Consider the following 27235-nt stretch of genomic DNA (forward strand, 5'->3'; position numbering starts at 1 on the left):
AGAAGCAGGAAAACGTTTGAGCTGGCTTCGCGACGGAAGTAGCCGGCTCTTTTGGCTGCGCCGGCGCTTCTGGTGCGAAATCCCTGCAGATCCGCCGGCGTGAGGAGGGTGGTTGCGCCAGTAAAAGGTCAGTGCGAAAACGCCAATAGTGTGAGAGTGTTGCTTCTTACACTCAGATTCCCTGCTTTAATGAAAGTCAGAGGAGATGTGTTGAGAATGCAAAGCGTTCAGAGATCTAACTCTGAATAAGATCAAAGAATAGTGAAAGATCTATAAAATGGTTACAAAATGGGGGGAGGATTTCACTTACTCAAACAAAATGTTTGTACTCTGAGTGCTTAGAAAATATAACTTCTCAGCGTAAGTGCTATCTTGAGAAAATATTTTGGATTGATGTGTAATCATTGTGTAATAATAATGAGTTTATGGCATTTAAAAAAAAAATCTGGAAAAACTGATGGTCTAATTAGATGACACGTTGGCATATCCAAGACTGGATGTTTCTAGTTTGCTTTTGAAAAGCAGATAGTAGAGCCTTGGTCACTTCAGATTGGGGCTGAAGCATTGAGAGAAGGGTTTTAATCCTTGTACCCCAGCCCAATTTTGCCTATGGAAACGGATCGCTGCATCTCTTCTGCCCCCAGCACTGGAAGTGGAAAATGACTTTTTAATTTCTAGAACTAATAATGATTGGGGGGGGGGGTACAATGCCATAGAGCAGTGGTCCCAAACCTTCTTAGCACCGAGGACTGTCGCCAGGGCCGACCTGCTCACTGTGGCCCCAGGGCCGGCAGGGTGAGGGCTCCGAATTTGCCCCCCCCTGTGGTGCTGCACAGTCTCGCAGCCCTCTCGTGCTGTGCAGCCTTGCTGCCCGCCCCTTCCCAACGCCTCTCCAGCAGCTGGCGACCCGCTGAAGAAATAGCCCATTGGAGTTTAGCTCTGTCGCCCAGCCTTCGCTCTCTCACCGGCACTCCGTCGTCATTGTCATTGCCCTCCCTCGCTCAGATTGTGCCGAAACTGGGCCTTACCAGCTTCGCTGTGGCCACGCCATCTAACACTTTGAAATTCGTGTGAGAAAAGACTTCTTCCCCCTCCTTCCTGGAACCAGAAATGAGGGGGGAGAAGACTTATCTCTCGCAAACTTCAAAGTTTTAGCTGGTATGGCCGCAGCAAAGCTGTTAAGGCCCAGTTTCGGCACTGTTTGGCTTGGCGCGATCTGATAGAGGGAGGGTGACAACGATGGAGCACTGTGCTGCATTGCAGTGCCAAGGAGAGAGAGGGAAGGCGGCATCAGGGGGGGCGACGGAGCTAAACTCTGTTGCGGCAGCAGAGACGTGGCGGGGGGGGGAGTGCCAGGCTTCACGGCCCAGTTGTGGACAGGCCACGGCCTGGTAGCGGTCTGCGGCCTGGGGGTTGGGGACCCCTGCCATAGAGTATACTCTTCAAAGCAGCCATTTTCTCCAGGGAAACTGAACTTGGTTGTCTGGAGCACAATGGGAATAGCAGGAGATCTCCAGGTGCCATTTGGAGGTCAACAACCCTAGAGCGGACCCTCCTGCCTGTGTAGCTAATTTTTTCCTTTACAAAATGCTGGAAATTTTTGATTTTAGTTCTCCCAGCATCTTGCCAAGTCGCACCTTTGTTTTCCCGTATTGTTTTGGGATTGTTATGTGGCAGAATTGAAAATTACTTTCAGTGATAAAGGGCTAGTTTTTCTTTCTTTCTTTCTTTCTTTCTTTCTTTCTTTCTTTCTTTCTTTCTTTCTTTCTTTCTTTCTTTCTTTCTTTCTTTCTTTCTTTCTCTTCCTTCTTTCTTTCTTTCCCTCCCTTCCTTCCTTCCTTCCTTTCTTCTTCTTTCTTTCTTTCTTTCTTTCTTTCTTTCTTTCTTTCTTTCTTTCTTTCTTTCTTTCTTTCTTTCTTTCTTTCTTTCTTTCTTTCTTTCTTTCTTTCTTTCTTTCTTTCTTTCTTTCTTTCTTTCCTCCATTAGTCCCACGTACCCCCACATGGAGTGCCCAAACCCAGTCCTGTGACTCTGAGTGAAAAGTGATTTCCAAGCCAAGTTCTGTTTCATTTTTCAGTTGCTTAAACCTGACCGTTCTCCCCCCCCCCTCCCCACCGCACGCACACACACCAGTGCAGGAACCTGCCTGGCGTCAGTGCCTCTGTCTTTGTTCAAGATCAGGGGCAGAGAGGTTTGGAAGAGAGATTTAGGGGGGAAATAGTTTAGGGTTGCTTAATAGTTCTAAAGGCGCATTGTCGCTCTTGAGGTCTGAGAATTTGAGGCTGACAATTCCAGGCCAGAATGTTTCCAGAGGGATGACTCAGCTGAAAGTTTAACCAGATGTTAAAGGAAAGGAGTGCTAGCCTCTTCATAGCCTCCCCCCTCTGAGAGACAAGATGTTTGACACTAATGACCGTCTCTTAACTCTAGTGTGAACTTTGCTCTGGATCACCCCCACACACACACAACACAAGCATCTCTGTGTTTGTGAGGTCTGACCCACTAGAGCCATGAGCATATGAAAGGACTTTGAGGGCCTATCACAGGACAGCTGAATCTGCCTCATTTAAACAGTTTTAACACGTAGCCTCTGAAAGCATCTTCAGATCAAAGAGGCCGGCTCTTGAGGCAAAAGTGCCTTGAAATTACGATTCTGAGCCAAATTAGCAATGGTCTTCATCGAAACTGGCAGATTTACTCACTGATTTGTTTTATTCATTGCGACTTGATGGTAAAAACAACAAAAAACCCCTCCTTTGTCCTAGGATTAATAAAATTATAAGAAATCGTGAAGAGGCTGGGTTGAAAAAATATGGTAGTTAATATGGAGAGCTCTGAAGACTGAGATGTAAGTCTGGCTCCTAAATCTTTGGGCTGCCTCAAGGCCTGCTTTGGGTACCAGCTCAAAGCATTTTTTTTTATAAAATGTGAGGGATGATGGTAGAGCATCTGCTTGGTAAGCAGAAGGTCCCAGGTTCAATCCCCGGCATCTCCAACTAAAAAGGGTCCAGGCAAATAGGTGTGAAAAACCTCAGCTTGAGACCCTGGAGAGCCTCTGCCAGTCTGAGTAGACAATACTGACTTTGATGGACCAGGGTCTGATTCAGTATAAGGCAGCTTCATATGTTCAACCCAAACTTTTAACTGCAATATTCCACCTTTTGTAAAAAGTTGCTTTTAAGGCCTGCTTCTTGTTGTTTTATGGATACAATATTAGGCCTTGGAATGTTATTTTATGCTGAATTTATGCCTCTGCATTGTTTTTATGACTTATTGGGATTTTTTATGCTGTTGTTTTTAACGACTTCCTTATATTGATTTGTTGATAAATGCAGGGCTTTTTTTGAGCAGGAATGCATAGGAACACAGTTCCAGCTGGCCTGACATCAGGGACTGTGGCCTAATATGCAACTGAGTTTCTGCTGGGCTTTTACTACTCCTGCGTGAAACAATGGCTATGTCAGGGGGTGTGGCCTAATATGCAAATGAGTTACGGCTGGGCTTTTTAAAAATAAAAGCCCTGGATAAGTGACATATAAATGTTTTAAATATTTAAGTAAATAAATAAAGTTGAGGCTCATTTCCTCTTCATGGTTTGGATGCTGCTGTTTGAAAATCTGGCGGCTCCTGTTTTTTTTTTTTTAAGCACACACGCACACAGTAAATTGTTTTTCCAGTTGAGTGAAGAAATCTGTTCTCTGCATTCATATTAAGTAAAGACAACTTTTTGCAATGAGTCAGTTTTTAGCTGTGAGCAAAGCTGGCAATTTCTAGCTAGGCATGCTTGGAGGGAAGCAAGTGGTTTTACTTACAGAGTGTCCCTCTGTCCCCTGAGACTTAAGCTGTGTGGCCTGAGGAAGTGCTGGCAATTTCATTACACTGCGCAGAGTGCAAAGCAGCCTCCCTCAACACATTCTATTCCCTGCAGCGCCATGAGACATCCTCAGTGTGGGAACTGTGGCCCGACCTGCCAACGCAGAATGTTTGCTATGGTCTGGTTGGTTCTTGTGCTGCACAGCAGGAGGTTGCGTTGATTGACAGTGTGTGTGGCAAATTACTACTCTCTGTAGCAAGTTGTGGTAAAGCAGCTATTTCTAATCTGTTTTAGAAGACTGGGCTTTGAACAAGGAAACTCAGCAGAGAAATAAAACCATGAACAGCAGGGCTTTTTTTGTAGAAAAAGCCCAGCAGGGACTCATTTGCATATTAGGCCACACCCCTGACATCACCATTGTTTCACATAGGGAAAAGCCCAGCAGGAACTCATTTGTATATTAGGCCCCACCCCTGATGCCAAGCCAGCCGGATCTGAGTTCCTGTGCGTTCCTGCTCCAAAAAAGCCCTGATGAACAAATCTCCTGCTAACAACACCCAAAAGAAAAGAAAGTCTAGTTACCTTATAGATATATTGTGTAGTTCCAGTCCTTGCACAGCTAGATGCCAGATGTAAACCTACTCCCTGCAACTAAGAACATATCAATCTGTAGTTATGCCTTTATTCATATTTTACAGTGTAATCCTAAACCCGGTTACACCCTTCTAATTCTGTTGAAGTCAATGAGTTTAGCAGGCTGTAACTCTGTTTAGAATAGCACTGTTAACAGTTGTTCACCGGGTCAAGTGAGAGTAGGAAATCCTTGTTTGTTTCTTGAAAAGCAGTGGAATGGTGAAGGGGGGGTGGGGTTGGTAGGCTTATCTGCTGATAAACCAACAACCAGGGTTGTTTTTTGAGCAGGAATGCAGTTCCAGCTGGCTTCGCATCAGGGGGTGTGGCCTAATATGTAAGTGAGTTCCTGCCGGACGTTTTCTACACAAAAAGCCCTGTGTGAAACAATGGTGATGCCAGGGGGTGTGGCTTAATATGCAAATGAGTTCACGCTGCTTTTCTACACAAAAAGCCCTGCCAACAACTATTGCACTCTAGGATTGCCAACCTCCTGGTGGGGTCCAGAGATTCTCCCCTCCCCTCAGAATTTCAACTGATATCCAGATTACAGAGATCAGTTCCCCATGAGAAAACAGCAGCTTTGGGAGGTAGATTGTGTGGCATTTCACATCTGCAGAGTCTCCCCCACAACTCTGCCCTCCTGAGGCTTCCCCCCAAATTTCTGTGAATTTCCCAGTCTGGAGTTGTCAACCCTAGACCACTCTGATTTTGTTGCCATAAGTCCTTCAATTGGGGTGGAACAGTCTACCCTCTCTGTTTTAGCAAATCAGAGAATAAACAACCTCTCCGCCCCACTCCAGCACTGACAGCTCCCTTTTCCCAATGGAAATGTAGATGTTTTTGGCACTTCTGCTATTTGAAATCTACTCTTGTTTCAGACCAAAGTAAGCTGCTGAGGCCGTGAATAAAGGGGGAGTGGGTCAGCCGATGCGGTTGGCACAGCAGCACTCTTGTCCCATGGGCTGGAGTAACTATGTGCTTCTGCTCCATGTATAGTCACATCTGGAACTTCTAAACCATGGTCATCACTCAGTATGTACTCTGGAGGCCACAGTAGTTCTCAAGAACTTTAAATAATAGGAAGATACTGAATAAAGCTTTGTAAGAATAGCCCTGACTTGGATAGCTTAGGCTAGCCTGATCTTATCAGATCTCAGAAGCTAAGCAAGAGTCGGCCCTGTCAAGCAGGGCTTTTTTTTGTAGCAGGAACTCCTTTACATATTAGCCCACACCCTCCGGATATAGCCAATCCTTCTGGAGCTTACAGTGGGTCCTGTAAGAAGAGCCCTGTAAGTTCTTGGAGGATTGGTTACATCAGGGGTGTGTGGCGTAATATGCAATGGAGTTCCTGCTACAAGAAAAAGCCCTGCTGTCAAGTATTTAGATGGGAGACATCCAAGGAATACCAGGGTCATGAAGTGGAAGCAGGCAATGGCAAGCCACCTCTGAAGTCTCTTGCCTTCATGAGGTTGCCATAAGTTAGCCGTGGCTTGACTTTCTACCAAAAACAACAGCACAACTGTAAGAATGTTTTATAAATGAGAAGATTATAAGAATTTAAAACACGCTGTTATGGTAGGTTGCCAATGTCCTTGGACTTAAACATTGGAGCATCCATTCCAAAATAATCTTGGGGAGCAATGAAGGGAAAACACAGCACACGATGATAAGTGTGCAGGGAGCAGCAAAAGGGCTGAGAGGGGGGTTGTGAGACTGTGTAGCATCTAGCATGCTGCAGACTTGGTTGTGGTTTGTAGTTGATATTATACCAAATAGTGTTTGGTGGATTGTATTTGTATTCCCAAAGGCAGCCCCAGATCTGCTCTGCGGTTTAGAGGGAAGCGTTTTCTCTCCTAAGACGGATGCAGCCAGCGCTGGTACATGAGCCCCCTGACCATTGGAACACCAGAACTGTTCCAAGGCTAAGCCCCAGGAGGAAATAGCTAAGGCACTACGTTGTACTTCTGGCTCAGTTGCACTTCCTGTGAGTCAGATGCTCCATGTCAGCATCTTGTTTTTTTGTATTGATCTTGCCTTAATTTCCATCTGGTGTCTCAAAGATCCTAAGCCTGGTGTATGAGGAGGTTGCATGCAGCCTGCGCCCTTCTCTTTTGTCTATTGCTCATGTGGCTATTTGCTGCCACCCTTAGGCAGATGACGTTTCATAGTTGATGGGCTGATACTTTTATTCTTCGTTTTAATTTTTTTAAAAAAATTAATTCCCCAGTACTGGTCGACGAAAGGCAACAGCATCTCTCAGTCGCAGTTACGGAAGGGTAATTTCAGGAGGTTAATCACGTACAACTGGAAATAACCAACATGCAATTTATTATTTGTATCGTAGAGTTAACTGTTGGGTTGGATCTCAGATGTAGACGCTGGCCCCATTCAGGGCTTTCGCTCCCTAATTGCTGACGCTGTCTGGCCAGTGAAGTATTCTAGACTGCAGCAATAGACTGTGGCGACCCAGTTCTCTCAGGAGCCAGCAGCTGCCAGGAACGCCTTGGAAAGAAAACCCAGTGAAAAGAGAGAGTTTTAATGTTGGTTTTCAAGGGAGGCACAGGGCCAGCGAAGGAGCCTAATTGAGGGCAACAATCGGTTCCAGGAGAACAGAGCCGCACAGAAGGATGAGAGGAAAATAGGCCTCTAAACATCTCTTTGGGAGAGCAATCTTCTGCCCGGTGCTCTATTCTCAGCAACACAAAACAGGGCCTTGGGAAGGGGGAAGGTGTTAGAAGGGCTCATTCCTTCAGCAGCAAGAAACCTAGGAGAGAGGCGGGAAGGGCCGTAGATGTGTCAGGGGAGGAGAGAACAGAGGTAGTAAAGGGCAAGGGGCACTCTTCTCAGCTGCAGCAGAGCGTGAGGGATGGCTTCCAGTGTGCAGGCATTAACCTAGCATAATATCTCATGGAACTAGGCCATTTTCAGATCTTGGGTAGAAATTTGTTGGCAGTACCAAAAAAAAAAAAAAAATCTAAAGTCCAACATACAACCTGGCACATCTGACTTTAAAACCATTTAATTAACACATTAAATTACATAGTTTCTTCCGTGCAAGGAATTCTAAAAGCTTTTCCATGTGGTTGCTGTTAGCAGGGCTGGCTCACCCACTAGGTAAACTAGGCAGTTGCCTAGGGTGTTGGGAGGGGGGGCTCTGAATTGGGTTCCCCCCCCCTCCTGGTGGTCATGACAAATGCCTAGTTTGCCTGCCTCCCCCCTCTTGACATTGCTGCTGGCCCTCTCCTTTCCCTTGTGCTCCGCCCGCCACCCCCACCCTCCCGGCACGATCAGAGGAGCACGCCAAGGCTGGGTCCTACTAGCTTCGATGCAGCCGGCATATGATCCTTCTTTGAAGAGCGTGCTGGAAGAGGCTTTGTTCTGGTTTTGGAAAGGAGGGGGGAGAAGTCTCCTCCCTCCAGCACACTCTTCAAAAAAGGATTAGATGCCAGCCACTTTGAAGCCGGAAGGGCCCAGCCTCAGTTCGGCGTGCTCTGATTTGTGGGGGGTGGGGGGCAGCGACAGAGCATGGTGCTGCATTGCAGTGCTGCGGAGGGAGGGCAGGCGGCAGCTTCAGAGGAGGGGCAGCAGGCAGGGATCCTGCCTGGGGCGCCACACGCCCTAGAGCCGGCACTGGCTGTTAATTTCACTGTTTTCACACATTGCTAACTCATGCAGTTTTCAATCCATTTCAACAACTGTCTGCAAGTGGATTTTGCCATTTCACACAGTTGCAAAGTGCACTGAAAGTGGATTGAAACTGTTATTTAGTGTGTGTGAAAGCACTAAATGTGCTGCTAAAATGAGCATGTTGTCTGTTAATGTTTTGGTATATGATTTTAAAAAGAGGTGCACATCACTTTGGACACTGGACTATTGGAATGGCAACCGCAGCAATTTAAATCAGCGTAGTGTAGTGGTTAAGAGTGCTGGACTAGTATCTGGAAGTCCTAGGTTCAAATCCTCCTTCTGCCATGGAGGCTCACTGGGTGACCTTGGGCCAGTCAGACTCTCTCAGCCTAGCCTACCTCACAGGGTTGTTCTGAGGATAAAATGGAGGCGAGGACAAGGATGTAAGTCACTTTGGGTAGAGAAAGACAGGGTACAGATGAATTAAATAAAAAATAAAATACTAAATAGCTGAATGAGTTTAATAGTGCTCACTATGTTGGTACTAAGAGGGCTCCTGCATAGTTGCCAAGAAGAAAAAACTGGCCACTTGCAATCCCTCCCACTCCCCCCTGGTCTTTGTAACTCTGTGTAGAGAAAAACTTAGGTCTCTTAAAGGCAACAGTATGGCATCCCTAGGCTTCATGTTGTTTCAGGTTCCCTAGAGCTTTTTCTGTAGCAGGGAGTGGGACTCCTTTGCATATTAGGCCACACACCCTGTAGTCAATCCTCCAAGAGCTTACAGAGCTCTTGTTACAGGGCCTACTGTAAGTTCCAGGAGTATTGGCTACATCAAGAAGGTGTGGCCTAATATGCAAAGGAGTTCCTGCTGCAAAAAAAGCCCTGACTGCAGATAAAAACATAGGCATATGTTTTAACAGGTAGTTCCAAAGCCTTAAGGGTATGTGTATGGTGTGCAGGGGATGCTGATAACCTCTCCTCTCACTGGTGACTCCCATTTTGTCTCCTGTGCAGTTCTTTGGTGGGACCACCAGGAAGAAAATGGGAAGGGAGTCAGTGGGGTGTAATAGAAGGAGGAGGGAGGGAAAGCTTTCTTGGCAGGGGTCTGAGCATTGTTGGCTGTTGGTGGAAATCACCTTCAAGGCAAGAGATGAACACGGGTGGTTTGCCATTGCATTGTGGTATAGAAAGCCAGTTTGGTGTAGTGGTTAAGTGTGCAGACTCTAATCTGGGAGAATCGGATTTGATTCCCCACTCCTTCTGCACATGCTCATGCTGAGTGACCTTGGGCTGTTCTCTCAAGAGCAGTTCTCCAAAGAGCTCTTTTCCCCACCTACCTCACAGAGTGTCTGTTGTGGAGAGAGGAAGAGAAAGGTAGAGAAGAAGAAGAAGAAGAAGAAGAAGAAGAAGAAGAAGAAGAAGAAGAAGGAGGAGGAGGAGGAGGAGGAGGAGGAGGAGGAGGAGGTGGAGGATCACATTCAAGTGTTCTGCCGGAAATATTACTTACACATGCAGAACTCACATGCAAGGCAGAACAATTTAAGCTAATAATTTCCCAACGTTCCACTTTTGAATATTTTAACACTAGTAGCCTGGAATGGTACAGCCTATTGACACATTCAGGAGCCCCGTGGTGCAGAGTGGTAAAGCTGCAGCACTGCTGTCCAAGTTCTGCTCATGAGTCACGACCTGAATTTGATCCCGATGAAAGCTGGGTTCAGGTAGCCAGCTCAAGGTTGACTCATCCTTCCAAAGTTGGTAAATTGAGTACCCAGCTTGCTGGGGGTAAAGTGTAGATGACTGGGAAGGCAATGGCAAACTACCCTGTAAAATGTCTGCTGTGAAAATGTCGTGATGTGAAATCACTCCATGGGTTGGTAACAACTCGTTGCTTGCACAGGGGGACTACCTTTACCTTTTTATTGACACAGTCAACAGATAGGCCTTTTCTCATCTGTTTTAGCTCTGGTGTGTTGGACAGGTTGAGTGGATCCATGTGTGCAGTTCTTCAGAGATCCACTTGAACCCCAGAAACATATGATTCTGCCCTTTCCTTTTCTGAGAAGAGAACTTGTGGGGAGGCACTGGAGAGCTTTCTTTATAGGTTGTATTCTCTGGGCTGCACTTTTTCTGGAGACCCAAGTAAAGAACTGAGTTACAGAGGTACAGTTTTCCAAAGAAACCACTTCTGGCAAAAAGCCTGCCATTTACTATTTATATGTTGATTGATTTACATGGAAAGATTATGGGACATCTTCCATATCTGAATCAAACACTCATTTATGATGATGTGTAGCTGTTCTTGTACGGATAGATTAAATTAATGTACATTTTGGAATTGGCTAGGTTCTCAGAGAGGATTCCTACTTAAACCTCTCCCTTGTCTTCCCCCCCCCCCCCCATACAAAATTATTGAAAATTATAAACATACAATGTCCTATATCAAAATAGGGGGCGGGGGAGAAACAAGCATATAACAATATACTGAGAGTCAAAACGAAGTTGGTCAATACTATTGCATAAAAGAAAGAAGGGGAAAGAAAAAAAGAAAAAGAAAAAAGGACCTTAGTACTATTACTCAGTAAATAGCATTAATTGCGTCTAATAAACTACTGTATTTGTCTTTGTTTGCTAAATATTTCATAAATGAGAATCAGTCGTGAACTTTGATTCATAATAATCTGTGTCATGATGTGTCAAAGAATTGGTTATTTTATCAAGAATACACAACTCTTGTGTTTTCTTAAGCCAGTCTAAAATTGTAAGAGGATTTCCAGTATTTGGCGACCACCAATCTGCACACAAATTCTCTAGACGCATGATATTGGATGGGCGTCATTTAGAAAGATTCCATGTTTAAAAGTAAAATTTCAAATTGAAAAGATATGCGATTTTTCTGTCAAAATCAATTTCCAAAAGCTTTTGATTTTTGTATGTCCCCACCAGTAGTGTAGGTAACTTCCTGTCATATTATAGCCTTTTGAGCAAATAAGTGACTAATTATGGTGCATATAGTGTAATTTTTGTAGTGTAAAGTGTCATCCCGTTATGAGCGTATGAAACTGTGTTCATGTGGAGATGTTATAAGCAACCCCTCGTCTCATCCTTGTTCATTTCTTGTCTTTAGATGTGGAACAGATGGCCATTGACTGGCTCACGGGCAACTTCTACTTTGTGGATGACATTGATGACCGGATATTTGTCTGCAACAAAAATGGGGACACCTGTGTTACTCTTCTTGACCTGGAGCTCTACAACCCCAAAGGCATTGCATTGGATCCGACCATGGGGTGAGAAGTGCCATGTACCTGAAACAACACTATTTGCCTTTGAGTAGGGTTAGGAAAATGGTTCAATCCATGTAATCTGAACTCCACATGATAGTTCCAGGTGGGCAGCCGGGTTGGCCTGAAGCAGTTGAACAAAGCAGGAGTCAGGTAGCACCTTTAAGACCCGACCAAGTTTTATTTAGAACGTAAGCTTTCGTGTGCTTTCTAAGCACACTTCATCAAGTTTTATTTAGAACGTAAGCTTTCGTGTGCTCTGTAAGCACACTTCATCAGATGAGGGGATCAGGTATTGTGGCTGGATGTATTCCAGCATGTATACTGCATGTATTCCAGCCACATGATCCCCTCATCTGATGGTGTGCTTAGAGAGCACATGAAAGCTTACGTTCTAAATAAAACTTGATTGGTCTTAAAGGTGAAACTTGACTCCTGATTTCTTCCACACGATAGTGCTGACCATAGAATGAGACACAGGAGCTGTGGAGAGGGGCAATTCTAAGTGCATGCAAAAAGCACATTTGGACAACTAATTTGGGCAACTAAAGAGAGCCAATTTGGTGTAGTGGTTAAGAGTGTGGACTCTAATGTGGGAGAACTGGATTCCCCAGTGTTATTCTCCACTCCACATGCAGCTGCTGGGTGACCTTGAGTCAGTCACAATTATCTTAGAGCTGTTCTCCCAAGAGCAGTTCTTGAAAGAGCTCTCTCAGCCCCACCTATCTTCACAGGTTATCTGTTGTGATAAGAGGAAGGGAAAGGAGATTGTAAGCCACTCTAAGTGACGGGTGGGGTATAAATCCAATCTCCCCCTCCTCCTCTCCTGAGCACCATGCCTAGCCATTGTGTTGATTTAACCAGAAAGTTTCTTAAAGCAGAGTTTGAAAAGGCAATAGAATTCCCTGTTGATAAATATGTAGCCACACAGTGCACTTTAATGCATTTAAGTGCTAAGCTAAGGTTGACTCAGCCTTCCATCCTTCCAAGGTTGGTAAAATGAGTGCCTAGCTTGCTGGGGGGAAAGTGTAGATGACTGGGGAAGGCAATGGCAAATCACCCCATTAAAAAGTCTGCTGTGAAAATGTCGTGATGTGAATTCATCCCAGAGTCAGAAACGACTGGTGCTTGCGCAGGGGACTACCTTTACCTTTGAGCTAATTGTAATGCCCTTTGAGCAAAACTACACCTTTGAAGGCTGCGTTAATGAGACATGGCGGGAGATGTGTTTGTTCATGAATTTGTAACACAATTCTGAGCCCACAGATGCCTAACAGTTTATTCCCCAATGCAATCTTTATTTTTCCTTGATTTGGGGAAAGTGCATGGCAAATCCATTTCAACTATTTAGTGCATGAGAGAGCTGACCCTTCCTTGGACACCCCTGGAAAGTTGCTTGATTGTTAAGTCAACAAAGCAGAAACTGGAAAAAAAATTAAGGGCTTAAAGGTTAGTTTTCAGAAAAGAGAGATGTAGTTTGTATTCTTACCAGATTTGGGACGGTTAAACCCTGAGCTGTCAGGCTATCAGACATAAAGGTTTTTGGCTAGGCTGCTACTTTGCATGTTACTTAAGTTTATTAAAGTCATGGCCACAAGGGCATGAATTACAGATTTCAAGCAGGGGAGACATATAAGGAAGAAATGTGATTTACAGTCCTAATAGATGCAAATCGGCATTTCCTCTTGTGTTTTCAAGATGCGATCGTGTCCAGGCAGAATCCTGGAGCTTTGAGCTATGAATAATGCACTTTTCATGCTTGACCATCTTTCCGAAATTATCACTGTCCCCTTTGAGAAACCAGCTAAAGCAACTGTCAATGTGAAATTTAACCAGCTGAGCAACCGTGGATATGAAAATGACAAGGAACGAAATGTGCCCCTCTCTCTCTCTTTCTCCCTCTCTATTTATGCTCCATTTGAATTACCGCCCAATTAGGAAGAGTAGATGAAGTAATTAATTAACATAGTGGCATTTTGTTTGAGAATGAATGGCAATTTTGTTTTCCAAGAGCTGTGACAGTTTTTTCCGGTTTAAAGTGTGGACTGGGGGAAGTACTGTTGGGTTATAGTACTGATTGCTCATTGCTGTATTTTGGACATTAGGCTGATTTTGGGCTCTGTGATATGTTGGCATGGCTATTTCAGAGTAACCATAAAATGAACCATCCTCCAAAACATTTGAGTACATCGTGATATAAAGCTACTTGTGTGAGAGAGAGGGGCTTCTTAAATTGATAGTGTATAAAAAAAAATTCTGCTGCATTTGGACTCCAAAGTAAAACAAAACTGGGATGTGGAGTTCCTCAGGAGCAGGCCGCATTTTGCGCAGGAACTCACAGGAGTGGAGCTCTAGAACCTCTAAATTTCATTGTGTTCTTTCTTTCTTAACCCCCCCCCCAAAAAAAAAAAGAAAAAAAAACTTGCTTCTGGGCCCCATTGTTCTAACTCCCTGTGAGAATTTTGCTGAACTCTTAAGAGTTGACAAACTTTCTAATATTTTTCTCCACAAAAAAATGGGAAAAATAACCAAAAGATATAAAGCAGACAGATGGAAATCTTCATCAATGCAATTTTGGGCTGTATCAACAGAAGTATAGTGTCCAGATCACATGATGTGATAGTATCGCTTTACTCTGCTCTGATAAGACCTCACCTGGAGTATTGTGTTTAGTTTTGGGCACCGCATTTTAAGAAGGGTATAGACAAGCTGGAAAGGCTGCAGAGGAGGGTGACGAAGATTGTGAGGGGTCTAGAGACCAAGTCCTATGAGGAAAAGTTGAAGGAGCTGGGGCTGTTTAGCCTGGAGAGGTGATATGATCACCATCTTCAAGCACTTGAAGGGCTGTCATATAGAGGATGGTGTTGAATTGTTTTCTGTGGCACCAAAAGGTAGGACCAGAACCAATGGGTTGAAATTAAATCAGAAGAGTTTCTGGCTCAACATTAGGAAGAACTTCCTGACCGTTAGAGCGATTCGTCAGTGGAACAGGCTTCCTTGGGAGGTGGTGGACTCTCCTTCCTTGGAGGTTTTTAAACAGAGGCTAGATGGCCATCTGACAGCGATGAAGATCCTGTGAATTTGGGGTAGGTATTTGTGAGTTTCCTGCATTGTGCAGCGGGTTGGACTAGATGACCCTGGAGGTCCCTTCCAACTCTATGATTCTGTGGTTCTATCATGCCACTCTGGCCACATAGGAGAAAGTAATTTAAAAAGTATGACTGGGAGTAAGGTTTCATTATGACAGTTATAATTCAAGAAGCATTTTAGGGTAGATGCTGAACTGATATAATTTAGTCCACCTTCCAGTGATGTCAGAGGTGTGTGGCGTATGCAAATGAGTTGTACTAATGAGCTCTGGCTCCACTTTTTCTACAAAATGACCCCTCTGCGTGTGTGTGAGAGAAAACACATGCAGAAAAAACATACCAAAAACATGCAGAGAAATGGTATTATGTAAGTAGGAAGCAGTGCAGTGAAAGCAGGATAATAATATAACATCAGCTAACGCCTACTGTATACAATAGTGTCGTTTGCAGTCCCTTACCTTTATATTAAAGCAATTTCTTGAACCATTGCATTATAATGCTGCCCTGTTACTTTTATTAAAATGACCTCCAATTCTGTTTTAAGTAGTTTGCAGAATGCTGGAAGCATGGAAGGCCTCCTGACATCATCAGGCAGGCTATGCCCGTAAGGTGGGGGCCTCAACAGGGAAAGCACGTCTACAGGCTGTTGGCATTCTTGCTCATTTGCAGGGTGGCACCTGCACAAAGGCCTTGCTGTAGGGCAGGGGCAATAATTTCCCTCCAGTTTTGGCCTTTGCATCCTGCTCTAGGTAAGACTGGTGGGGCCCTTCAGCTTGCCTTTTGTGAATTTCAGCAGTGGAGGAAACAGAGACTTTTTATTGAAAAACGAAGCGCAGTCCGAAGCAGAATCACAACTTTCTCCGTCTGCTGAAATCAGTGGGTTTAGAAAAGTTAATCATTGCTTAGGATTGCGCTATGACATATATTGGCAGTAGTTAGATACGCTGGCTTATTTGGATGTGCATCTTGTGTTTCTGATGAAAAGACATATTTTTTAGGAAAGGAGAATGTCATCCTTCCCAGGAAACTTCAGTTACTTGCTGCAGTCATTACTAAGGATCATGGCCAAGTCAGGATTGTGCTTTCATAATATAGGCTTTCTTAGGGCTGGGCAGATCCAGAGGGACATCTTCTCCAAGGAGAAGCACACAGACAGCGGGTCTGTTTCAGCCAAATCTTGGTAGCTGATAGCCAAGAAAGAAACTTCAGTTTGCACCCTTTGCCTACTTTTGTCCTTGCTACGTTTGTGCCTTCTACCAAGATGCTCCCTGCATTTGGAGTAGTGTCTCCTGCTCTTTGGGTACTATCACACTGGAAAATCGATGCAATAGTATCTTGAGGCAAAACCCCCCGATTCAGTTAGGTCAGCTTTAGAGGGATCAGACAGCCACCGTTGAAGTGGCAGGATCCTGGCAGCCACCGTGCTTGTGTGTTCACACTGCTAGCACAGCTCAAATATGGACTGCTGCGGAAAGGGTCTTTTTTTAAAAAAGTCCCCTGTGTGCACACTCATGCAGAGAAGCGCACAAGCGCATCTTGGAGCGGGGTTAGGAAGCCCCCCCCCCCAGTGATGCTGGAAATGGCTTGGCGTGATCACACAGCTCTTCCGCTCATGAGTCGCACCGGGGCATTCAGACAGCAGCCGATTATATGACCTACATCCAAATCAAGGGGAAGCTACTGGAAAGATCCAGGTGGCTTTTTAATGCGGATAGGAGGTGTCTGGAAACAGGGTGGGAATGGGTGTGGCTCAGAGGGCAGATGTGCGCATGTGATCATCCACTTTTGATCCGAATGGGAGGCAGGGCTAGGTTGGGCCAAATCTCTTGTGTGAAAACACCCTTTGTTTCTCAGCACACCTCTCACTCTGCCTCCAAATCCTTGTTAGTACTTGAATGAGAGATCACCAAGGAGGTCCAGGGTCATGATGCAGAGGCAGGCAATAGCAAACCAACTCTGAATGTCTCTTGCCTTGAAAACCCTACAAGGTCACATCTAAAAACCAATGTAATAGGACGAGGATTACAGAAATCTGAACCAAAGTTTATTAAACATGACATGCAGTGTTGGTCTATATTTCAAGCTCTATCTTCCCCATGCCAGCATTGCATCTTCTCCTACCCTATCTTCATAACTCAGTGGGTTGTAGATACTACCTGGCCATCTCACTTTTGCTAGAAGAGATTATGTCCTGTAATATGTGTACACAATGGTAAGTGCATATTAAATGCTAACAGTCATCGCCAGTGTTCCCTGTAAGCTGAGTTAGTGTGAGCTAGCTTAAAGCATTTTGGACTCCATCTAGGGCTGCCAAGCCCCTGGGCCAAATGGGGGTTCTCCTGCCCTGGAGGTTCCCAGCTCGCCGGCCTACATTGGGCCATGGGGGGAACCTTTCCTGACGTCACTAGTGTAATGACGTCACTTGGAAGTGTCGTCATCGCACCGGAAACACTGCACGCAGGCCACTCTAGGCATTTTTGGGAAAACTCTATGGTTTCACCGGACGCTCTAACAGTTTGGGAGGGAAAACTCTATGGTACAATAGGTACCATAGAGTTTTTCCCTCCTAAATTGCTAGAGCATTGCACGCGTAAAAAAAGTCGCCTGCTGGAGGCCGTGGGGGACTTGGAAACCCTAGCTCCAACTCACACATCTTTGTCTTAGCTCAGGAGGGATGGCTCCAGAGCAAACTAATTTATGCAATAGCTCACAACTTTAATGCCAGTGGTTTACCAAGTAGAATTTTTGCTCACAAGACTCCACAGCTTAGAGAGGGAGCGTTTGTTATAGCTGTAGCAACCATGCCAATGGAATACAGAATACCCAGGTGGAGAGAACGGGCCTGATTTCAAATCCGATCAGGGTTCGGTTACCCCATTGCATTTGGAAGTCTATGAAAACTTCTGGCAGCTGCTGCCTTCTAAATTGGGCTGAGATAGAAGGAGGGAAATTTGGACTGGAAAAGCAGGAAAGGGAGTCCATGCCTAACTTATCCTCTCCCTGTCTGCCAATTTTCCTTTGATTCTCTGCTCTCCCAGTTGCTTTCCCACCTGCAGGTTCCAGATGAATGTTCTACCTAGGAAATGTATATTTGGGCTACTAGAAGGGCAGACCCTGACCTGGGTGGCCCAGGCTAGCCTGGTCTCATTTTGGAAGGTAAGAAGGATTGGCTGTAGCTGGATGGGAGACCAATAAGAAAGGCCAGTGGCTTGCCTGTCTGTCTCTTACCTTGATAACTCCAGGGCTTTTTTTTTTTTAGCAGAAACACACAGGAACGCAGTTCTGGCTGGCTTGGTGTCGGGGCGTGGTCTAATATACAAATAAGTTCTGCTGGTGAAACAATGGTGATGTCAGGGGTGTGTGGCCTAATATGCACATGAGTTCCTGCTGGGCATTTTCTACCAAAAAAAGCCCTTGAATAACTCTACTGGTTTGCCATAAGTTGGCTGCAGTCTCATGGCACTTTCCAGCACCACAAGGGCAGAGGTGGCAAGGGGGAGGCAGGGTTTCAGTGAGAAAGCAGCGGGTAGGCGATTTGTTGAGCAACCCTCTCCCTTTCACTACTTAGTTTGTAATCAGTCAGCATCACTTTGAGGCAAAGAAGGGAGGGGCAGTCAGGAATTACTTACAGGGTTTTGCATATTTTATAGGGTTGCCCGCCTCCAGGTCACCTGGGATTAAAAGTGATCTCCAGGTGACAGAGATCAGTTCCCCTGGAGAAAATGGCCATTCTGCAAAGTGGACTGTATGGCATTATACTCCAATGAGGTGCTTCCTTCCCCCTCCACAAACCCCACCCTCTCCAGGCTCCACCCCAGAAATTTCCAGGTATTTCCCAACGTGGAGCGACCCTAGAAATATGGGAGGTGGTGGGCTCTCTTGGAGGCTAGATGGCCATCTGACAGCAATGCTGATCCTGTGATTTTAGGGGGGGGGGTATTCGTGAATTTCCTGCATTGTACAGGGGTTTGGACTAGATGACCTCGGGGGTCCCTTCCAACTCTATGATTCTATGTTTTCTAGCCATCTGTACCTTTGTGGGAGCTTAGGGAAGTCATTTCCCACTTGATTCAAAAACTCTTTGACGCAGAAGTTAAGTCACATTGATTCTTTTCTGTACATTTGGCTTTACTTTAGAATACTGCCTTTCAACTTGAGCTTCCCAGCCTTTGAACTCTGTGCAAGGATGAGCTCTTTGCCTGCCTGTGTATGCGCTGACGATAAGTGTACCAAAGGGTGCTCAGATACTGCGTAATCAGGACAACAAATATTGATGCTTCCTTAGACCTAGCTTGACATCCTGTGGTCCTGATGTCCTTGAGGGCCTTGCGGTGGATCAACGTGTTTATCTACCCTTTGCCTTGCTGGAATTGGCTTCCACACTAAAGCGAGAGAATTTTTGCTGTCTGTGGATGCAAGTGATAGTTACAGGTCTGAAACCATTTCGTATCATGTCGACATCTGCATGGACGCAGGATGTTGGAAAGGCCTCCTGGATTTTTGTTGTTCCTGGGCTTATTCCTTGCGTGGATGAAGGATGAAAAGTATTTGGAAAAGGGTCTTTGGCGGTCAAAGGCAAAGCATACCTTAGACTGCCATCTAGTGTTTGCTTGCAACTGCCTGACAGGTGTCACAGTGTACCTCTCTCTGTGCCTGCATGCTAGAATGCAAAAGAAATGGCTTAAAATCTGCTGCTGCAGGAATTCCTTCTGTGTTGGTCATGGGTGGGTGTGGGTGAGGAAGGAGATTTTTCACCCACAACCAGGGAAATGTGCAGAGCTTAAAACTCTATCTAACCATCTCACAGGGCCCACTTTAATTCCTCTCCCCCCCTCCCTCCCATTTGCTAGCCTTACAATGTGGTTTTCAGCCTTCACACTTGAGGTTTGACCCAGCTGGAAGCTGGAGAGACCAAAGTGCAGCGAGTTAAAAGTTCGCTTCTTATTTGCCTGCTCTGTTGACCAAGGCAAAGACAGCTTTCACAGTCAAGCAGTCTCCAAAGGCAAAAACAGTGAAAATAAAGAATCTGATTACCAGCCAGGAGTACTAATGCATAGTGCATTCTCATTATGTTTGGTGTAGTGGTTACTATGAAATTGTTTTTAAGCTAAATTTATGTAAGTTTACATGTTGTGAGCCACCCTGAGCCACTTCGGTGGGGATGGCGGGATATAAGTCGAAATATAAATAAATAAATAAGTGCACGGACTCTTATCTAGGAGAACCGGGTTTGATCTTCATCGTGGTCTCTGTGCAGTCTCACACATGGGTTTTCTGTCTGGAACGAACCCGACCTTGGAGAATTTAAAGCTACCCTAGGTGTTTATTTCAGCGCGCATTCCCTCTTGTCCTGGGGAGCAGGCATCCACTGCGCATGCCTGGAGCGAGGGGGAGGCGCTCCACCCACCCAGTTTCTTTCTAACTGCCACTCGAAATAGTCTCACCTTGTTGTGTCTCCTCAACTTCGTCTAGCCTTTTCAACCTTGTTTTGACTTCTTCTCTAAAATCCTGCTTCTACGACGTCTTCTTCTTCAACTTTGACTGGTATCTTCTTCAGCTATCATTCCGTCTCCTTCCTCCCCCCGCCTCCCCCCCCGGGCGTATAGAAGGGAAGGATCCTAAAACGACGTTCAAAAAGTGTACTCGGTGTGGGACCAAAATTCCTTCAACAGACGCACACTCTTTGTGCTTATTTTGTTTGGGGGAGGCCCACAGAATCGATACCTGTGCCCATTGTAGCCAATTTGGGAAGCAGGCCAGAAAAAATTGCGCTGCTAGACTAAAGAGCCATCTCTTAGAGTCTTCACTGGGGCCTGTGATGTCCCATGCTTCTGGGTCCCAAAACTCGCCACCTTCCCTAACTTTGCAAAGGGACGTGGTTAGACCGGCAGCTTCCGTGGCATCGGCTCCCAGTAAGCCTAAGTCCGGGAAACACACCAAAAAGTCAGACGACTCCAAGAAAAAACACCGCTTGAAATCTTCATCGAAATGACACATGGAGTCGAAATCTACATCGAAGATGGATCGTCATTCGGACCCGAGGCCCTTGGATACCATGACCTCGCATCCGGCGACCTCCACCTTGGTATTGATATCCACGGCACCGACTGTTCCGGCCGAACTCTCGATCCCTACTGATGTCATTACCGACGAGGTCATCCGCATCTGATCTCAGTCCCCTTTTATCCACGGGTCCTTGCCTGAGGACATTATGGCCACGGAGTCTCTGGACCCGTCACATCGACTTCGAGTTCAACGAGCCAATCTACTTGGAATGCATTCATTCCGTGAGGTATCGGCACTGTGTACCTTCAAAGGTTCCGCTGTCTCCCCACTCCATTGGGAGTCCCCAGCTCAACAGTACATTGAACAGTCTCCAAGTCGGCATAGGCATCGCCATTATTATTATAGCCTGTCTAGATCCAGATCACCGTTCTCATATCGACGCCATCGATATTACAGACCCTCTAGGTCACCATCTCTGGAACATTGAACTCAGTACCGTGAGGAATTCTACCAACCTCGGTACCATGAGGAAACTCATCAATACAGGCACATTGAACCTCGGTACCATGAAGATACACACCGTCATCAGTACCATGAGGAGTTTTACTATCGACCCCAACATTTCAGCCAGGAACCGAAACAAACATCACTGGGTCCTTCAACATCTGCTTTTTCGGCTCCATCGAAACAGCAAACGCTACAACCTGACCAACCTACCCTCACAAGTAAGGCTTTACCATTGTCTACTGTGCCTACACATGACCGACCTACGACTCCCATTGATGCCCCCGAGGATTCGGAAGCTGAGCACTCGGAGTCTTCTCAATCAATATCTTCACCAACATCACCTACGTCGGGCATTACCAAACCAGCCGACTTCTCACCAGCTGAGGGATCCAAAGCATACCTAGACCTGTTTACAAAGATGGCAAATACCCTCAATATAAAACTCACCACTGACCTACCGAGGGTATCTGATGTGGTCCATGCACTCCTCTTCAAAATCAAAGCAAACACGTCACCCAGTCCCACCTGAGAAGGAGGGAAAGAAGCTGGACACCTTGGGAAGAAAACTTTACTTCCTCTCGACGGCCACTTCAAAGATCCATAATTACTTGGCTTACTTCTCGGCGTATACCTTCAATTTAACATCTCAACACACTATGTTGGTTCCGTCCTTACCTGACTCTGCACAGAAGCAAGCATCACAAATTCTACAAGAGCTCTCCCAAGTAAGCAAACAAATCAACTCGGTCCACCAGGCTGTTGCTTGTTCTTCTAGAACTATGGCCACCTCCATTGCTTTACGTTGGCACGCCTGGCTTCGCTCTTCATCACTACAACCGGACATTAAATTCAAAATTGAAGACCTTCCCTTCGATGGCCAAGGTCTTTTTAATGCGACTACTGATGACATTCTGACTACCGTCGATGACAACAGGAAGAGAGCTAGGAGATTAGGAGTCAGTCAGCAACAACCTCAACCCAATAGACAAAGAGGCTGGAAACCATCCTTCTACAAACGTCCCCGTTCACCTAGATGAGCTGACTACTGGAAGTGCAAAGCTCAACCAGCTAAACAACCATTCCATCAACGATCTCGACCACAGGCTACAAAAAAGACGACTCCTGCTCCAAAACAGTCTTTTTGACTTTCTGACACCACCTCCATCTCCACCACACCGTCTCAATACAACAAGACTGCTTCCCTTTTACCCCATGTGGGAATCCATAACATCAGATTCCTGGGTCCTGGCAATCATCTACAGGGGTTACACCATAGAGTTCAATTTGCCCCCGAGGCACCATCGCTTCATACGTACCCCTCCTTCCCTACCTCTCCAGGAAGAGATTGCTGCCTTGCTGGCCAAGGCAGCCATAGAACCATTCCCACCGCAATTCATCACACAGGGTTCTATTCTCGATACTTCCTGGTTCCAAAGAAAGATGGAGGATAACGTCCAATACTGGACCTTCACAAACTCAACTGCCATAACCGGTACAAAAAATTCTGCATGATTACCCTGCAATCTGTTCTCCCATTGATCCCAAAGATGCTTGGATGGCGCTCATAGACCTTCAAGACGCCTATTTCCACCTTACCATCAACCATTACCACAGAAGATTCTTGAGATTTGCTTTCGGGAACCAACATTATCAGTTCTGCACCCTTCCCTTCGGTCTATTGACCGCACCAAGAGTCTTCACTAAGTGTATGGCGGTGGTGGCAGCGATGCTTCGTCAACGAAAAATCTCCATATATCCCTACATAGACGACTGGCTCATTGTGGCTCAATCCCAAGAGCAACTTCAACAGGACATTTCCACTACTCTAGCCCTTCTGTCCTCACTGGGCCTTCAGGTCAACCTGATAAAGTCCAACCTTGTCCCAACACAAGACATCCAATTCATAGGTGCACACCTATCAATGGTATCCCACAAGGCCTACCTCCCTGCAGACAGGGTTCACCACATCCAGTCTTTGGCCGCTACCATCATACCTCATCCTACCCAGACAGCCCTCATTTTTCAGCGTATGCTGGGACTTATGGCGGCCACTACTTCTGTCCTGTGCTTCTCAAGACTCCGCATGAGACCTCTGCAAATATGGTTCGTACAGACGTTCCACCCGTATCAACAACACCAAATGACTTTACTAACCGTTCCACATCACATTCTTCCAGCACTGGAATGGTGGACAATAAAACATCACCTTCTGGTGGGGATGCCATTCATAAGATCATCTCTGTCAGCAATTGTCACGACAGATGCTTCAAGGAGGGGTTGGGGAGCCCACTTTGGCATACTAATGGTACAAGGGCAGTGGACAGCAAACGAAAAATCCCTCCATATCAACTGCCTGGAGCTGTTGGCGGTCCACAGAGCACTCAAGTCATTCCTACCATCCCTTCACGGTCTGCACATCCAGGTCACCTCAGACAACGTGGCAACCGTGTTTTATATCAACCGGCAGGGGGGCACTGTGTCTGTCTGCCTATGCAAACGAGCTTTAGCCCTTTGGCACTGGAGCATTGCTCACAACATATATCTAACAGCTGTTCATTTGCTGGGAATCCAGAATATTCAAGCAGATACACTAAATCACCACCTTGTGAACAACCACGAATAGACCCTCAAACGCTGCCACCTCCAACCAGTTTTCAGGACGTTCAGAGTTCCGGTCATAGATGTTTTTGCCTCCCTGGACAATGCCCAATGCCCACACTTATATACCCATGGCCCTCCATCATCTCAGTCTGTGGGAGATGCCTTCCTCCATCAGTGGGCGGGACCACTACACTATCTGTTTCCACCCATCCCACTGATAACGAGAACACTTCAGAAAATCAGGTCGGATCGGACCAACTGTATCCTAGTCACCCCCTGGTGGCCCCACCAACCATGGTTCACCACACTCCTCCTTCTCTCCAACAGTGTATTTCATCACTTTCCTCAAACTCGGGACCTCATTTCTCAACAAGCCGGAAAGGTCCTACATCACGATCCAGGACTTCTGCGACTAACTGCCTGGAGAATCAGTTTCTAGAATTTCCTGCAGAAGTCCGACATGTTCTCTTAAATGACAGAAAACCGTCCACTAGAAAATTTTACTCTCAAAAGTGGAAGCATTTTGCAGAGTAGAAGAAGATGATGAAGAAGAAGATATTGGATTTATATCCCACCTTCCACTCCGAAGAGTCTCAGAGCGGCTCACAATCTCCTTTACCTTCCCCCCACAACAGACACCCTGTGAGGTGGGTGGGGCTGAGAGGGCTCTCACAGCAGGTGCCCTTTCAAGGACAACCTCTGCCAGAGCTATGGCTGACCCAAGGCCATGCCAGCAGGTGCAAGTGGAGGAGTGGGGAATCAAACCCGGTTCTCCCATATAAGAGTCCGCACACTTAACCACTATACCAAACTGGCTCTCTACAGTATGCTGTTCAACACAATTTCCTCCCTACATCATCCTTTATAGCTCAGATCCTGTCATACACCTTGTCTCTCTCTAACTCAGGCCTGGCCTACACCTCTTTAAAAGTTCACCTGGCCGCTATTTCAGCCCTTCACCCACATATTGGAGGACGCACTGTTTTTTTCTCATCCTGCTGCAAAAGCCTTCCTAAAGGGCATTCTGCATCTTCGACCCCCAATTTGTCAACTACAACCTATGTGGAGTTTATCTCTTGTTCTGAGCCAACTAATGAAACCTCCCTTTGAGCCAATGGCATCCATTCCACTGCACCTCTTGTCGTGGAAGACGGCATTACTAGTGGCACTCACATCTGGCAGAAGTGTTAGCGATGTTTGTGCTTTTCAGACGGACCCCCCTTACACTGTCTTCCACCACGACAGAGTGGTTCTACGTCCTGACCCTGCTTTCCTACCGAAAGTCGTCTCACCTTACCATCTGGGAAAGTCGACCATTCTACCCTCCTTTTTTCAAAAACCTAGTGATGCAGGCCAACGGACGTTTACACAATCTTGACTTACGTCAGGCCCTCGCTTACTATATTGAAAGGACACGTCCTTTCCATAAGGATCCTAGACTTTTTGTAGCCTATAAACTCTTAAGCAAGGACACAAAATCTCTACCCAGAGATTTTCGAAGTGGATTGTGGCTACCATTGCTTTATGCTACCAACTAGCTAAACAGCTCGTACCCGAACACTTGCTTGCTCATTCCTCTTGAGCTCTTTCCATGTCATCGGCCTTCTGTAAGGGCATACCAATGAAAGACATCTGTGCCACTGCGGTCTGGTCTTCTCCATCGACATTCGCCACACACTACGCCTTAGACGTTCGTGCTCAGCGAGACGTATCCTTCGAACAGGCTGTATTTCGTTCTATTTTTGACCGAAGCCTACAATCTCTTCTCCTGTAAGTACAACACTTTTATGCCTATATGCATGCTTAACACGTTTTTTCATTTCAGAACCAGCACTCGCCTCCGTGCGCTTCAGCTTACCAGTCACTCATGTGTGGGACTGCACAGAGACCACGATGAAGATAAACAGATTGCTTACCTGTAACTGATGATCTTCGAGTGGTCATCTGTGCAGTCACACACGTCCGCCCAGCCTTCCCCGCTTCTGGTCTATACTCTACTCTATTAACAATTTTCTCTATACAGTGGCTAAAAGAAACTGGGTGGGTGGAGCGCCTCCCCCTCGCTCCAGGCATGCGCAGTGGATGCCTGCTCCCCTGGACGAGAGGGAATGCGCGCCAAAATAAACGCCTAGGCTAGTTTTAAATTCTCCGAGGTCGGGTTCGTTCCAGATGGAAAACCCATGTGTGTGACTGCACAGATGACCACTCGAAGATCATCAGTTACAGGTAAGCAACCTGTTTATTCCCCACTCCTCCACTTGCACCTGGTGAAATGGCCTTGGGTCAGCCATAGCTCTGGCAGAGGTTGTCCTTGAAAGGGCAGCTGCTGTGAGAGTCTTCTCAGCCCCACCCACCTCACAGGGTTTCTGTTGTGGGGGGGGGGAAGGTAAAGGAGATTGTGAGCCGCTCTGAGATTTGGAGTGGAGGACGGGATATAAATCCAGTATCTTTATCTTCATCTTCATCAGCATAAGGAGAAAGGCCCCATTTGAGTCAGTGGGACTCACCTCTGAGTAAACATGCATAGGATTGGGCTGCAGAGCATTTAAAATGGCTCTGATTGGCCAGAAGGGGAAATATAAATTCTGTAAATAAAAATAAATGCTATAAATGTAATGTTCTTAAATCCACAAAGTAATGTCTTGTAGGGACTAGAGAGAGGAGAGGCCACCGAAGATTCAAGAAAATATTCAAAATACAAGAAAATATTACGTGAATTTAACTTTATTTATTGGTTCTGAATAGGGGCCATAACAAAAGGTGGAATATTTGTAGACAAGAAGCATCAAAGTAAAGTGGTACAAAGCAGAATATCAAAATATATAAGTGCCCGGATAACAGTATAGCACGAGGTGGCCAAACTGTGGCTCAGGGGCAACATGTGGCTCTTTCATAAATATTGTGTGACTCTCAAAGCCCCATCCCACCCTGTTAGCTGGCACCTTTAAAAATGTATTTAAAGTTGCTTTCTTTCCCGCTCCCCATATCCCTCCCTCCCTCCCTCCCTCCCTCCCTTCCTTCCTTCCTTCCTTCCTTCCTTCCTTCCTTCCTTCCTTCCTTCCTTCCTTCCTTCCTTCCTTCCTTCCTTCCTTCCTTCCTTCCTTCCTTCCTTCCTTCCTTCCTTCCTTCCTTCCTTCCTTCCTTTATCCAGACTATGGATGTTAATTCTATGTGGTTCTTATGTTAAGCAAGTTTGGCCATACCTGGTAAAGCACATGTACAGAAAGGAACTTTCCCCCTATGCTCACTCTGCTGCAACTCACCTTTTTTGGCAACACATTTGTTTGAGCAGAAATTTCTATTTTCTGTTGCTTCGGCCAGAAAGAAATAAAAGAAGCTGTTTGAGAGATGCGGACCCCTGACCTGAATGGCCCAAGCTAGCCCAACCTCGTCAAAACTTAGAAGCTAAGCAGGGTTGGCTTTGGATAGAAGACCAGAAGAAAGTCCAGAGTTGTTACAAAGAGAAAGGCAAAGGCAAACCACCTTTGTTGATCTCTTGCCTTGAAAACCCTATGAGGTCAGCAGAGTCAGTTGCTGCGTTACACTGCACTTATTACATTATACTTTACACACGCACACAAGGTCAGTGGAACAAATAACAGGTAACCCCTTCACTGCTTCTTCCCTATAAACACACAGTTTTAGATTGACTTGTCCCTCCCTGAAGCAGCCAT

The 27235-nt window shown here is 45.9% G+C and overlaps 1 protein-coding gene across 6 annotated transcripts in view; it reads left to right on the plus strand.

Moving 5' to 3' along the window:
• Window positions 1-27235, plus strand: part of LRP1 (LDL receptor related protein 1) — a 518071-nt gene that overhangs the window by 262920 nt on the left and 227916 nt on the right. For all 6 annotated transcript variants that reach the window (XM_060252267.1, XM_060252262.1, XM_060252264.1 and 3 more), the window contains one exon: window positions 11202-11364. In XM_060252267.1, the coding sequence (XP_060108250.1) occupies window positions 11202-11364 (163 nt within the window). The remainder of the gene's footprint in view (window positions 1-11201; window positions 11365-27235) is intronic.

This window comes from Heteronotia binoei, chromosome 13 (assembly GCF_032191835.1).
Source record: "Heteronotia binoei isolate CCM8104 ecotype False Entrance Well chromosome 13, APGP_CSIRO_Hbin_v1, whole genome shotgun sequence".
Classification (NCBI taxonomy): domain Eukaryota; kingdom Metazoa; phylum Chordata; class Lepidosauria; order Squamata; family Gekkonidae; genus Heteronotia; species Heteronotia binoei.